Source organism: Tupaia chinensis, unplaced genomic scaffold (assembly GCF_000334495.1).
Source record: "Tupaia chinensis unplaced genomic scaffold, TupChi_1.0 Scaffold000527_1, whole genome shotgun sequence".
Classification (NCBI taxonomy): Eukaryota; Metazoa; Chordata; class Mammalia; order Scandentia; family Tupaiidae; genus Tupaia; species Tupaia belangeri.
This window is the reverse complement of record NW_006160040.1, coordinates 1,638,703-1,654,280: the sequence shown is the minus strand read 5'-3', so window position 1 is coordinate 1,654,280 and position 15,578 is coordinate 1,638,703. Positions and strand designations below refer to the sequence as shown.

Below are 15,578 nucleotides of genomic sequence, written 5' to 3'. Positions count from 1 at the left end.
AACCAGTGATTCAGGCATGAAGGAATTTTTTCATATTTCATCACATGAAAGTAGAGTGTACTAATATTTATGAAGACGTGCTTTAGGTCATTGTTCTCCTGAGGTAACTACTGGTAAGCTGCTTTGTGTGTTTCTTTTTTTGTTTTGTTTTGGAAGTGGCTAGGGGAGTTGGCCAAGTCAAAGGTAACAGGAAATAACCAAGGTGAGCTCAGGTAAGTTGTTTTTGTGGTTTCAGCTGTACTTAAAATGACTCAGAGATCTAAGCTGCTATACCAGACCTGAAGTGAAATATTCCTTTCTTTGTTTATTAAAAACAACATTCACAAAAATATCCCCAACAAAAATAAAATAACACGTATTTCTTTTCTTTTTTAAAAACCTTTTTTCAGTTCATTCAGAAAGCACTGGCAAATAAATCTCAGTTGCAATTTCACATGTACCAAAAATACAGGTGACATTTATTTATTCATATATTTATTTTTGAGAGGTTTTTGCTACAGGGCGTGTGCACTTGCCAGAAAGACGACAGAGAGATAGAAAGCTAGAATCAATCCCTTCTCCTCCATTCTCCTCTCGGGATCTTGGGCACGCACGCACACATGTCCGGCGTGAGTTTTAAGTCACTGGGTCAGGGACTCGAGCCACGTTTGGCTACATGGGAGTTCAGCGACATAGCTATTATGCTGACTGCTGGTCCCACAGGTGACATTTATAACAATAAGTTACAGATACAAATTAATAATAAACTACAGTTTCACAAAAGATTATAAATGAGTTGCACAGCAAGTCCTTTCTTTTAGGCCAAGTATTCTTTTGATGACATAAATTAGCAAATACACACTATTGTGAACTATTTCAGACAATGCAAAAAGAAGTTTTGATTTCCTTTTCTCTCATAAACATATGTTTAACATTTATAGTCTTCAAAAATTATTTGCATTTGGGACCAGCAGTTAGCGTAATGGCTATGTTGCTGGACTCCCATGTAGTTGAACGCGGTTCAAGTCCCACACCTGGTAGCTTAAACTCTCGCTGGGTGTGTGTGCATACGTGCCCAAGATTCCGAGAGGAGAATGGAGGAGAAGGGATTGTGGCATGGCCATCCCCCCGGAAAGTGACTTCTCACTTTCTCTCTGTCTTTCTGGTGAGCGCATGTGCCCTATAGCAAAAACCTCTCCAAAAAAGAATAAAAAATTACTTGCATTTGAACTTTTCACTATTCTGTCCTAAATATTTTTTCTTTTTGTTTTTTCTCTCATCCACCAACCATCACCCACTTTCTACCAACCACTTTCTCCCCTTACTGTCACTAGTATTCACACCCATCCTCTTCACCATCACATCTTCAGATCTCTCAACCTCTGCCATAAAGTGCAGACACTCTATACGGATGAATGGGGATATGTACAATGTGTATCTTTCAAAGTCTGGCTTACTTCACTCAGCATTAAGCCATCTATATTCATTTTTGACTTTAACAATGGGATCTCATTGTTTCTTACTGCTGTGTAGTATTCCATAGTTTATATGTGCCACAGTTCTTCAACCCAATCCTCAGTTTTGGGACTCTAGGTTGGTTCCATGTTTTAGCAATTATAAATAATGCTGCAATAAACATGGATGTGCAGATGTTTGTCCAATTGAGTGTTTTCTTATCTTTTAGGTAGATACCAAAAAGTGGGATTACTGGGTGATACTGGAAGTTCTTTTTGTAGGTTTTTGAGAAATCTCCATATTGTTTTCCACAGAGATTGACTAAGTTATGTTTTGTCCAATATATTTTATTTCTCAACCTTCTGTTGAAAAAAACTGGTAAATTAGGATAATGAAAATTAAAATGTCCATTCTCATTTTTACAAATTTATGTCAAGGTTCCATTGACCAGGCCTCTTTAAGAGTTGCGTTATTTTTATCCTAATTCATATTTAATCACTGTAAAAATGGAGCATATGTGTAGGCAAGTTTTCCATTCTATGGCAAGTTTTACAAGTTCCCTGCCTCTTTCTATTTCTGTATCTGCCTGCTTCCTGACAATCTGTGTACTGCTCAGTATCATTCTCAACTGCCATTTCACTTTGGGTTTTCATTTGATGTTCTAGATTTCATTAATAATCAGTCATTTTCTTTGTATTATATACTGTCTTTGGACATTGGGTTTACTAAGGCATAATCCATGCTCTTTTAAGGCATAATCCCTGTTCTTAAGAACTTTTGATCCAATTGGAGTGGACAGAAGGATGTACAGTTTAGCATGTGCAGAAATGGAGGTGCACAAAGAATATTAGGAAGCACCAAGAATTGCTTTATTATCTATTCTGGAGGAGAGAGTGAAGACTAAGCTAGGTTCTAAACAAAAGATTAGCAGAAATAGATGAAAAGGAGGGTTTGGGTCACATATTGACACATACTCCCCATAGACTCCCTCAGCAGCTAACCAAGCAAGGGCTAGTTGCTAGGAGACAATGTATGGTCTAAAACGTTGCTCCTCCATTTGCTGAGAAAGTAGTCATGTTCTTCCTGTTTCCCACATAAGTTTTCAGAGAAGGCAGAAGTGCGGGACAGGCACTGAGATCTATTCATTATTTGCTTGATTAGCACTTTGGAATATATACTTTTGACAAATTGAAGCTGGGTATTTGACAAATACCCATGTGTAGGTAGTTAACTTAAAAATTATATTATTTTATTTATTTTTTAAAGCTTTTTTTCTCATGAGGAGTGGGTGAGACACTCCCAACATAGTATTTGCATGCCATGCCTCTGTACTCTTCAACCCAGGGCCTTCCCATATGGCTCCACTATTGCATAATGGCACCCTACCACCTGCACAACTGCAGCTGGGTCTTGCTTTATTTTTAATATACCTTTTGAAAAATCATAGATTGGTTGTCAAGTAAGAAAAGATGGTATTTACCTTCTTTCTCCTTTGCTCTATATGACTAATTTGTGCTAATAAGGCAAATTAACTGATACTGTGATGCTTTTTTTTCCAGACATTAATCAATTAGAAAAAGTAAACGTTTAACCTCAGGGTATCTGTATAAAGTAGATCCTTCAAGTAGTTGGCCAGAATTAAAGCTGATTGATTAAACTCTTGTGATCTGAGGTTTGAACCAGCACTAGTCACATTTGTCCACATGATTATACTGTCCCCAAAGAATGAGCGTGCCATGGGAATTTACAAACTCATGCCATGAGAACTGCTTTCTCCCAAACCTCACCAGATTGAGGGTTTAAGAGTAAGATAATAATCTCAGTAATTCTCTGTGTCCTCATTTAGAATTAGAATGATCCAGTAGCGCTCTGTATCTTTATACTGTTTGATTTGGATAAGCATTTCATTGTTTCTAATGGGTCTAGGTTTCTTATTTTATAAAATAAGGATGTTTCTTGTTACTACCTTACAGAATGACTATAGAGTTTAAATGAATCTGAAGTGTTTTTGAAGTGAGCCTTCATGGGTTTTTGTATTTTTCCAAGGTTTTAAAATTCATGTATTTTTGGTCTCTTATGGTTTCACTAATATTTTTTCAAATTCATATTATAAAGAAGCAGTTTATTTTTTCTTTTTGTTGTTTGTTGATCATCCTCAAACTACACACAAGAGGTATAAATGATGAACTCTAACTGTAAAACACTATTATAACACTGCTTAAACAGATAACATGCTTCAAATTATGGCAAGAGTTCCATGCCATTGATTTTTACATTTTTAAAAATTAACTTCTGGACAATTAGAAATACAGTAAGTATGGTTCTTAACAAGGAAGAAATAAGGTGGTTTTACCAAGGCATCGCTATAGTCGCTGTACCTCCTGTAGCCAGCTTGAGCTTTGCAATGTGTTAAAATATACTAAAACTCCTTGGGCCAGCATGTGTCATGGAGGTTAAGGCACTGGACCCCAAATGGCAAATTACACAGCTCAAGTCCTGGACCCGGCAGCTTGAAAATCACTGTGGGCATGTGTACATATATGCCTGCCCAAAGTCCTGAGAGGAATATGGAGAAGGGATTGTGGCATCGCTAGCCCAAACTGGGGTGTGCTTTCTAACGTTCCCTCTCTCTAGAACAGTTAAGTTAGAACTGTTCTGTAATTCATACTTGACAAATCTTAATGGGCCCTGTTATACCCAACTGGAATTACTGGGTCATTTTATAAAAGGAGGTTAAAGCATTTAAACCTATAAGTTTTGTAAAGTTTTTAAAATTTATTTTCTAGTGAACAAAGTTAATTTTTAACTTTTGGCATATTTTAATCTTATTTCTGGGAGACTCTTGATCAGTTTATTTAAATGATCTTACAATCACTTGATACAATTTTTTTATAATTATAGCCAATTTATAATATATTTTTATTTGGATTTTGGTTTATGTCCTCCTTACTAAGAAACATAAAGATTATAAGCAAAAGTCAATGAAAGAATTAATATGGACATATTTTAAAATTGTTGTTTAAAACATTAAGTCAGGGCTTTGAAAATATTTCAGGCAGAAATAATTTTTAAAATGTATACAATAGAAAATGTGTACACGGGAATAGATACGCTGTGTACTGGCGATGTTGCTTGTTCATTAAGACCTGTACTCCTAAGTGAGTGTAGATCCGGAAGAAGTTAATGTAAGTCTTTTAAAATGGGCTTGTATTTCTCTGATAAACAGCACTCTCCTTCTGTTTGTGATCATGGGATAAAAGCTCTGTAAGCTTGTATATGTTCATTTTTACTGCTACATCATGTAGTGTGCTCTTAAGATTGAGATCTCTTTCCCCAGGAAGCATTTCTGTCTTAAGATTAATTGCCTTTTAAAATCAGCGTTTGATGTATTCCTTTGGCTCTATCCTGGTTTGGTTTAACCCTCTTTGACCTGACCTCACTGACTATTACTGCCATGGCTGAGTCAGAATCCAGCATGATGTATGCACTTCAGATTTCAGCCTGTGGCTTTTCATGTCGTTGGATTCAATTAGTTGGCGTTTTACTAATGAACACACCAGAGGTTAAAGAATTTGTCAGACAGGACAAAATTGTTCAAGCTAGTGGCAATCCAAAAACTCATCTCTTTATTTGTTTAAACTTTCTCAGAAGTGTTAAGTATTTTTCAGAAGTTTTACCTTCAGTATTTATTACACATTTCAAGGCAGCAAATCAAGTAGTTTCCGGTTGAATTGTATAATATACATGTGATGGTTACACCATTTGGCTTTAGGTTTCCATTATTCCACACTTATCAAATAGGAAACAATGAACTTTTTAAATATTTAAGTACATGGAAATTTTCTTAATGTAAGGATATATGGATTTCCTTTAAAAGATATACCATTATTTCTTTAGTCTCCTTTTCATTAAAAGATTTCAGTTATGTAATATATTTATTAATAGTAGGAAGGAAAACTCAGTTCTTTTACAGTGAGTAGGAGGGAGAGGGTCTCTCATGTGTTTTAGTAGCTGCTATGTCTAAGCCTTGTGCTAGGACATGCTGGCTGCTTTGCCAGCTTGAATATACTCCATTTGTTCTTCCACACACCTCGGGAGATTAGAATTCTTTCTCTACCCTATAAGATGAAGAAATGGAGACTCAGAAGTGTAAGTGATTTGCCTAAGAATGTAAAACTAGTGAATTATGATAATTTGAACTCTGAAAGAGATATTTTGCTGTTTAGGCCTAGAACTCTCCAATATTTGAGCTAGAAGACAGGTCAGTGATCTTCCATTCTGGACCAGAGGGTTACCAACTGTGACCCACAGAGTTGTATCAGAAGCTACCGTGGGTCATAAATCAGCAAGCAGTTCCTGAGAGAGAGTCTCATTCCATGTCATCCGAAGTTCCCTTACCTCCACTTATGGTATTAGATTTCTACATGGAATTTTATTTGAAGAGATATCCATATTATTATAAGATTTATTCTTGGGAACTTTAAAAAATTAGACTTTACCCTAGAGATTGATTTAGCAGGTCTAAAGAGGGGCCCAGCTGATGTATTTTTTAATAACCTCCTACGTGATTCTGATGGTCAGCCAGATTTGCACACCATGAGTCTATACAGACATTTTCATTTTATATGTAAGAGGGCAACCTCATAGAGGTATGAGGCCAGCCTAGCACTTTTCATTACCAGAATTAATCATTCAAGTAGCCCAGTCAGTGCATGGTTGGACCTCGACTTTACATCTCATTTATATTATGGTATATCATTATAGTCATATAATAGATACCTGTATGTAGGCATTTTTAAAATAAGAAAGTACCACTGTTTTCACTTTGTAATTTTCATGACTCTCATAGCTAAAGTGATTTTCCCCTCTCAGTTTTTTGTTTCTATATATAATTCTTACTGTACCCATAAAACCAACATGTTTGGTTTTGTGTGTTGGTTTTATGTGTATGTGTGTGTGTGTGTGTGTGTGTGTGTGTGTGTGTGTATATATATATATACATATATATATTGTGTGTGTGTGTGTATATATACATACATATATATGTGTGTGTATATATATATATATATATATATACACACACACACATATATATACTTTTTTTTAACTTTCACTTTAAAATAGATAACTGTTTTTAAAGGTGCTATGTGAACATCTACAAAATAACGATGTATATTTTCCATAATTGTCAAGGTTAAGAAATGCAAATAAAGGCTTGGGCTGACTCTGTAGCCTAATGGCTGTGGGAACCAGATCCCACATGGCCAGCTGCAGTTCGAATGCTGGCCTGGTGGCTTGAAAAATATGCCAGGCATCTGGGCTTGCATGCCCAAAGACTTCATAGGGTGGACCATGCCCCATTGGAGGGTGCTATTTCTTTCTTTCTTTTTCTTCTTGAAGAGATTTTTGCTACAGGGCACATGTGGAGAGATAGTGAGAGAGAAAGAGAGAAATCATCCCCCAGGGGGATGGCCATGTTGTAATCCCACCTCCTCCATTCTCCTCTTAGGATTTTGGGCATGCATGCACACAGACCAGGCATGCAGGGCTGCTGCTTCCCTCTGCCGCTCTCTGATGAATGTATGCACCCTCTGGCAATTAAAAATAAAATAGAAAATAAAGGCTAAAAACTGTTGCAGATTAAAGGAGAGTAGAGAGGCATGAAAAGTAAATGCAGTGTGTCCTCCAGAATTCATATACTAGAGACTTAATCCCCAGTACAGTAGTGCTGAGGAGGCTAGGGTCTTTAGGGAGCCATTTAGGTTATGAGGTCTCTGTCAGTCTCATGAATAGAATAATTTAATGCTACTGTTAAAAAGGCTCACAGGGGGGACCAGCAGTTAGCGTAATGGCTATGTTGCTGGACTCCCATGTAGTCAACCGCAGTTCGCGTCCCAGACCCGGTGGCTTAAAACTCACGCCGGGTGCGTGTGCATGTGTGCCCAAGATCCCAAGAGGAGAACGGAGGAGAAGGGACTGCGGTGTGGCCGTTCCCCGGGGGATGATTTCTCACTTTCTGTCTGTCTCTGTCTGGCGAGCGCACGTGCCCTAAAGCAAAATCCTCTCCAAAAGCGTGGCCTAAAACGAAAACCTTTCCAAAAAAAAAAAAAAAAGGCTCACGGGAGTGGGTTTGCTTTCTGTAGCCCTTCTTCCTTCTTTCATAGGAGTTCAGCACAGTAGTTTTGAACCTTCCTGTCTCCAAAACCAAGAAATAAATTTCTGTTCTTTATAAATGACCCAGGCGAAGATATTTTATTACAGCAGCACAGATGGGCTACCCTGATTTGGCTCCTAGACTGGAGAAGAAATTACTGGGAACATTGATAAATTTTAATGTGAACTCCATAGTAGTATTATATCAATTTTAAGCTTTTAAATTTAGTTAGCTATACTGTGGTTATGTAAAAGACTCGTTATTAGAAAATAAGTACTGTAAGTTTAAAATATATCAAAGATACCTCCATAAAAGTGTCATAAATGAAGGAAGAGCTTATAGAACTAATTTGTTTGATTACTCTTTCAAATGATTGCCTAGTTTAAAATGTCAAGCTGGGCCAGCTGGGTGGTGTGGTGTGGTGGTTAAGGCAGCTGGATCGCACATGACCGACTGCAGTTGGGAGTCCTGGACCTGATGGCTTGAAAAATATGCTGGGTGCATGTGCATTCAGAGAGGAAAGGAGAGAAGGGATTGGGGAGAGAAGGGATTGGGGTGTGGTCATCCCCCCTGAGAGGTGCTCTCTCACTTTTTCTCTCTCTCTTGTCTGTACCTCTCTGTCTCTCTCTGGGGAGCTCATGCACACTATAGCAATCTTTTGATCCAAACAAAGCAAAACAAAACAACACACTTCAAACTAACTTTTAAAAAAAACTAATTGGGAGAGCTATGAAGTAACATTTTCTCCTGAGTCATTTGCTTTGTAGTAACATGTTTCTCATTCTAAGTATTAAGTTCTAGATTCCCATTTTGAAACACAAAGGCTTATTTACCAAAACTATGATTTAACTGAGCAGTGTCATCAGGTGTTTCCTTTCTACTGTTAAAGAAACACAGACTAGTTTGTCACCTCTCTTATGCTATTCCTGATATCGCCAAAATGTCCAATCATGCTTTGTTGTTGTTTACGACTGCATGAATTAGGGTAAGAGCTTATATGCTTCTTGGTTTACTGCAAACATTTCTGTCTGTTGTTTTACTAACCAAAGCAATCTTCATAGGTACAGTAGGGCTAGCCAACAGAAACTCAAGACAATCTGGGCAGTATGTTCTATCAGTAACAAAATTATCCAAGCTTCGAGAACATTTATTGACTAATTACTATAACACTGGGCACCAGGGACATAGTGGTGAGTAAAAGAAACTTTAGCTAATAGTAACAAGGAACTGCTGTCCCATATTAAGAACCCCTCCATTATAGTTGCTTTGTTGGGGGCAGGTCCAAACACACAAAGATAATAAATTCGGGTGAAGTATTTAGACAAATGTAAACAGTTGCAAAATACATTGAAACCTCAAGCTGTCCTGTTGAATTGTCTTTATGTTAGTGCTACTTTTTACTTTATATTAAAAGTGGTTCCACCCTCTAAACCTGAGAAAGTGTGCTGCCTGTCCTAGTGCCCGTTACAGTGATTTATTACATGTCTGGTGTTTGAAAAGTGCTTCTGTACCCCACCTGTTGTGCTACTGTAAACACTAGCTGTCCTCTTGTGTGACAGGGTTGGTCTTTTGCCTTTCACACACACCGTGTGGTCACGCATTGTATGTCACATCGTGTCTGCTCCGGTATTTAGATATTCTTTCAGCATGGTATTTTGGATATTGGGTTGCAACTTGTTTCTTTTACTGTGACTCTGGCTTAAGGAAGAACTTTACACACAAGGAACTTTTACTCTCATACCACCACTTTTTCATTTTTTGACTCAGTGCTAAGTAGGAGGAAGATTCTGAGAATATTAAAATATTTCAAAGAAATATATAATAAGCATATGAAGAGAACTACACCGGAAATGTTTTTAGAATATTCTAAGAAAGATTAATACAGTAAAACCTTGGCAATCCAGAACTTACAGAGAATGAATTATTTCAGATAGCCGAGAGCTTATCCATTTGAATACCAATATTAAAAAAAAATTTCTGGATTTCTGATATATTTTCTGCAGTATTCTATATATAGCTTAAATCTTTTACTTATATGATTCATACCATTAGGAACACTCATCGTTGTATTAACACCATGATCACAATTGTGTAAAAAAAAAAAGTACGTATAGATTTGGAGCCAACAGGTAGCATGGTGGTTAAGGTGCTAGACTCCCACATGGCCAAATATGATTCAAGTCCCAGACCTGGCAGCTGAAAACCACGCCGGATATATGTGTGTGCGTGCCCAAAATCCCAAGAGAAGAAGGGATTGTGGCATGGCCATCCCTCCTATGAGGGGTGATATTTCACTTTCCCTTTCTCTGTATCGTTCTATCTCTCTTCTCAGCGAATGCATGTACCCTGTTACAAAAACCTAAAAAAAGTATAGATTCAACAAAATTGACAGAAAAATTGAAGCAATGAAAGCAATTTTTAGGTTAGTATCATGAGATGGTATCTTTTTCAAATATTATTTTAAACTGTGACATGGTGATTTGTTCAGGACATTTTATTTGATTAACTTTAGCATTAGCAGTATTGCTTATTGGGTTTTTAATTTTGGCAATCTTTTATTAACTCTCTACAGTGTTTTTGTGTCCTCTGTTTACTGTCACCTCCCAGCACTGTGCTGCCTCTCACAGGAAGTTTAAAGATTTCTTTGAAAGGGTCTCTTATTTCACATGCTAGCCAAGGCATTGTCATACATCATGGGCCCATTTTGCCCAAGCATCAGAGGAGCAGGGATTCAAAAGTCATCTTGAAAAGGAAGGAAAGGGAAAAGTAGGGTATTTTCCTACTTTCCATAGAGTGTCATGGATTTTGTTTCTTTGTTGTCTTCCATCTTTAGGAAGTGAGAAGGTTTAAACATTGTATTTTGAAAAGATAGTAAAGGAGGCAAATTAAAATAAAAATTTGTGGTAAAGGAATAACACAAAGATTCTTTATTTTTTATTAGAGAAGTTCAGTTTTGCTTTTTTGTGTGTGTATTGACCAAGAGTCCTTCTGTTTGAAGATGTCAACATATGAACCAAAATCATGACACACCAAAATCTTTAGTTTGAAATAAAATGTGAACTTAAAAGGAAAGTGTGACTTTCAGCATGCTCTTCTGTAGCAAACAGGTATTAACAATAATTAATCCGATTCTTGATGATTCTAGTTATATTTGTTTTATAGTTTCAAATATGTGTGGACCTACTACATATACTTGTCATTTTAAACAGCCATGTAGTATGGTTTTTAATGTGTAACTAAAATAATTTTGGTTAGTGAGTACAGTGGGCTGTTTTCTTCACTCTAGTTTCATTAACGTCAATCTTAAGTAAGCACAGTAATTAAGAAAGAATGAATACTTTCACATATAGCAACAGAATTTTTATCAGAATTCATTGTAACCCTCAGGTTTCTGTTTTGGGTGATGCATATTGCAACATTCAAACTTTCTCCATGTCCACATTTTCTGTTCAGGGGACACAACAGGGTGAAAATCCATTTAACTCACTAAGGATTCTCAAAGGTCAACAGACAATATTTTACCTCTTACTGATTCTTGTTGGATTTCTTTCTTGGACTAGATGGGGAAAAAAAGAATCAAGTGATGATTCATGGAATTGAGCCAATGTTGGAAACCCCTCTGCAGTGGCTAAGTGAACACCTGAGCTACCCAGATAATTTTCTTCATATTAGTATCATCCCCCAACCGACAGATTGAAGGATCAACTATTTGCCTGAACAGATCTCCCTGAAACAGGAATTGCCAGAGCATGTCACCCTTCTGCTTCCATCAGGTTTGGTGAAGGCAGCCTGACCAGAAACACTGCGCTGCTGCAAGCCAAACAGGAAAAAGATCCCATGTCAGATAAGGTTACTGAGCTGGTCTGACTGTGCATCACCACCGCTTTCCTCCACTGCCGTCATTCAACTTCAGCTGCGACCTGAAAGACTTCACAGGACCACTGCAGGGCTTCTGTTTTCGTGTAAAGTATAATGAAGTCGAAACCCTTGGCCTAAGAAGAAAATGGAAATATGTGCCATTTGATTTGTATTTCTGATTAACAAATAAACGGGGTATTTCCTAAGGTGACCATGGTTGAACTTTAGCTCAAGAGAGTGGAAAGATTGGTTTAATTTTCAAGAGAATTAGACTTAAAGTAAAAGAGAAATTCTGTTATCAATAACTTGCAGTAATTTTTTTGTAAAAGATCAAATTACAGTAAACCCATCTTTCCTTAATGAAAATTTCCTATGTTTACAGTCTGTCTACTGGTATGCAAACAATCTTGTACCTTTGATAATGAACAGTGAGAGATTTTTAAATAAAGCCTCTAAATATGTTTTGTCATTTAATAACATAGTTTTGTCACTTTTCAAGTCCTTTCTGACTCACAGTAGATCACTTTTGACTGTCTGTGTTACCATTTTGACTGCTCGTCATTGGTCTGGAGTGGATATAGGGCATAAGATAACATGTCTCAGGAGCTGTCCCACAATTTCGTGCTGCCAGTTTTAAAGTCTATGTTCTTTACACACTAAAGGTATAAATAATGTAACTGTTTATCTTTTGCTTATCACTGTAAACCCGTCAAATCAGAGTATGCCGAGCATCTGTATGAGATCATTTTGCATTTTCGAGAGAACCCATTTCTTTCCAAGCTAGTGTTTCTCACTGGCTCCAGGTCTAATATTTCACTGTGGCCCCTGGCAGCCCGTCTTTGAAGTCTAAAGATTACCTGTTTCGTGACTGCGGTAGCTTTTCCTTAACTTTACCAAAAATATCCAAAGGTTACTGGAGTTTTTATTCACTGTAAGGAAAGTTTGCTGCACTTTATTATCAAGCTGCTGGGATTCTACCAGTTGAACATATTTGTACATTATAGTTGATTTCTTGTGAACTAGCTTGCTGTCCATATTGAATGTCAACCCCATTTGAGTATGCTAAAAGACTTATAGTATCATACAATAATGGTTTTAGATTCCATAATAAAGATGAATGTTTTTCTTATAAAAAACTATTATATGAATGTTGGCCTGAGACCCCACTACTGCGCATTGTTTTCTTGTTCCTTTTGTGATTTTTCACTGATAAATAGCGTATTTATTCACAAAATGAGATAAAGTTGATCTAAGAGCAAATATTATAGAAAGGAAATGATAAGCCCCAGTCAAAAAGAATAGAATATAGGCTACCAAGCACAAAAATACAGAAGCAAGTAGGAAAAAAAATTGACTGATGCAAATAAAATGAAAAGTAGCATTTTAGTAAAGGCAGGAGAAAATAGCAATATTTGAGTTACGTAAAGATAAAAAACATTCAATTCAGTGATTTGTATTTTTGCAACAGCGATGGTCTGAATATGATTGTTCACATTAAAAGTGTTTATTCGTCTATTCAGTTTGGGGGTTTTCCCCCTTGATGTTTTGACAGACTAAAGTGAGCTTCAATGAGCAAAAGGATTGACGTGCTTGGGAGTGTGCTGTGCTGTGATGAAGAAGGTGTGGTCAGAGTGGTAAGTCATGGTAGTTTTCCGTAGGAGACTGCTGGAAGGTCCTTGAGTGAGCTACTGATCTTTACTTCCAGATTGGACATAAGTCTTATCAAGCCATTGCCCATTTTTATTTCCTTGTTTATACACCAGCATCATAACTTCATTACCCAACTCTAAATCCCAGGTGAGTCTCAGCATCACAGAGGAGGAATAAAACCAGTAATTAGTGCTGACTTAAATATCTATTTTTGTTTCTTTTTCTTTGAATATTTAAATTGTATGGTTTATTAAAAAATTAAATAAATATTGCATCTGTTTTTTTATTTCTAGAAGTTGGAAATGAAATTTATATAAAACAAGTTACCTACTGGGGAAGTCATTAAAATTTTCTTGGTCTTAAACCTATCACAAAAGTTTCTCAGAGAAATAAAGAGGATGAGAGATAGAGGAGAACAAATGACAGAAACATTGCAGAGGACCAGAAATCCCAATAGGCTTGGTAACTAGTGGTCCCCTCAGAAAATAATGTTTTTATTCTTTTTTGTTTCATTGTTTAATGTTTCCCATTGGGCACCTGTGCTTCCCAGAGAAAAACAAGAATAGAGAGGGAAAGTGAGTAAGTACTCCCTGTGAAAGAAAAGGTCATACTGCGGTCTCTTCTCCTCCATCTGTCCCTCCTTTCAGGATTTTGGGCACACATGCTTGTACACATGGTTGGTTTGTTTTTCAAACCTCCACATCTGGGACTCAAACCATGCAATTGGCCGTGTGGGATCCAGCCACCTTAACCACCACACTGCAGTCTGGTCAAATACCTTTTTAAATTATTGTCATTGTTCACTAGAACACATAGATTCAGACTAGACAAAATAAATCATTGCTTGTACTTCGTAATACTGCTTTTCATCTAGATAATGTAAGTTCTGATCATGAATAGAGTTGAATTGATAAGCACCATAATTTTCATATATATCTAGAGGACCAAATAACCTATTCATAATTCAACAGAGGTGACCTATTTTTTTCTTTTTTTTAATTATATTTATTTATTCATTTATTTTAATTTGACCAGAGAGAGACAGAGAGATAGAGAGAGAGAGTGAGAAAGCAAGCCAAGCCACCAGGGTCTTGAACCATGTTTGGCCATGTGGGAGTGTCCAGAGCCTTAACCACCATGTCACCTGCTGACCCTTTTATAGGAATTGGTTTCTAGACCATATTTTAATTTTGAGTGTGTGGTAAATTTCTTTTGTGGACTAGTCTTGTTATATGTACCCCATTCACTGAAAACAAGATAGGAATTTGCCATTTTGTAAGAAAATAATATACAGGGACCAGCAGTTAGCGTAATGGCTATGTCGCTGAACTCCCATGTAGTCGACCGCGGTTCGAATCCCAGACCCAGTGGCTTAAACTCAAGCCGGGAGCGTGTGCGTGCGTGCCCAAGATCCTGAGAAGAGAATGGAGGAGAAGGGATTGCAGTGTGGCCATCCCCCTGGAGGGTGATTTCTCCCTTTCTGTCTCTCTGTCCCTCTCTGTCTTTCTGGTGAGCGCACATGCCCTATAGCAAAAAAAAGAAAAGAAAAGAATATACAAGATATGTAATTCAGTGACTACTTTTTTTTTTTTTTAACTTGCTAGAGGGTGCATGGTGGTAGTGGGGGAAGAGAGAGAGAAAGCACAGATGGTTGCATCACAGTCCCCTCTTCATTTCTCCCTCTTTTCAGGATTTTGGATACATGTGCGCGTGCGTGCGTGCACACACACACACACACACACACACACACACACACACTGCTTAAGCTGTAGGGTCCAAGACTCAAACCACTCAGTTTAGCCATGTAGGATCCAGTCACCTTCACCACTGTGCAACTGGCTAGCCTGACAGTAATGTTTAATAGTTACCTCTAGAGAATGTTTGTTTATTTTTTATATAGACTGTTTGAGGTGAACTTTTCTTCCTTTCAGTTTTCAGAAATTGGTTTGTGGGTCGTGCTAGAGAAGGATAGTCTCACGTTTTATTACCATGCTGGTATCTAGGTCTGAAGTGAGTTGGATTCCTGTTACATGTGCCAGCCTAGTTGAAGCACAGGTATGGGATTTTGGGATACGAGAGGGGAAAAATGAAGTGTGAGCATATTTAGGAATGTTATGGTCACTGGGATGGAGTCAGGACATCTCCGTGCCTCTTGAATCCCGTCATCCTCGCAGGTGTTTTCTAATACAGTCATGCACAGCGTTACCACGTTTTCCTCACCAGACCACCAATACAGTGCTTCCATAAAAGCCATGTAGGCCGTGCCATGTAGCCTAGGTGTGCAGGAGGGTGCATCATCTGGATTCGTGCAAGTACACTGATGTTCACCTAACAAAGAGATCGCCGAACGTTACATTTCTTCGAATGTGTCCCTGGCACATGTTGGGGCCGGCAGGTGATGTGGTAGTGAAGGGCACTGGACTCCCATATGGCCAACTGAGGTTCTAGTCCCGGACCTGGTAGCTTAACTTCTCTCTTTCCC

General features: G+C 37.6%; 1 protein-coding gene across 6 annotated transcripts in view; it reads left to right on the top strand.

Moving 5' to 3' along the window:
• ATG5 (autophagy related 5) overlaps positions 1 to 15,578 on the top strand; it is a 195,388-nt gene that overhangs the window by 148,796 nt on the left and 31,014 nt on the right. For 5 of the 6 annotated variants that reach the window (XM_027775109.1, XM_006156950.3, XM_027775110.1 and 2 more), the window contains one exon: positions 11,149 to 11,925. The exons of the other annotated variant lie outside the window; for it this stretch is intronic. In XM_027775109.1, coding sequence (XP_027630910.1) covers positions 11,149 to 11,285 — 137 coding nt within the window. In that variant the 3' untranslated portion in view covers positions 11,286 to 11,925. Of the gene's footprint in view, positions 1 to 11,148; positions 11,926 to 15,578 lie in introns of those variants that run through there. 6 annotated transcript variants of the gene reach the window in all.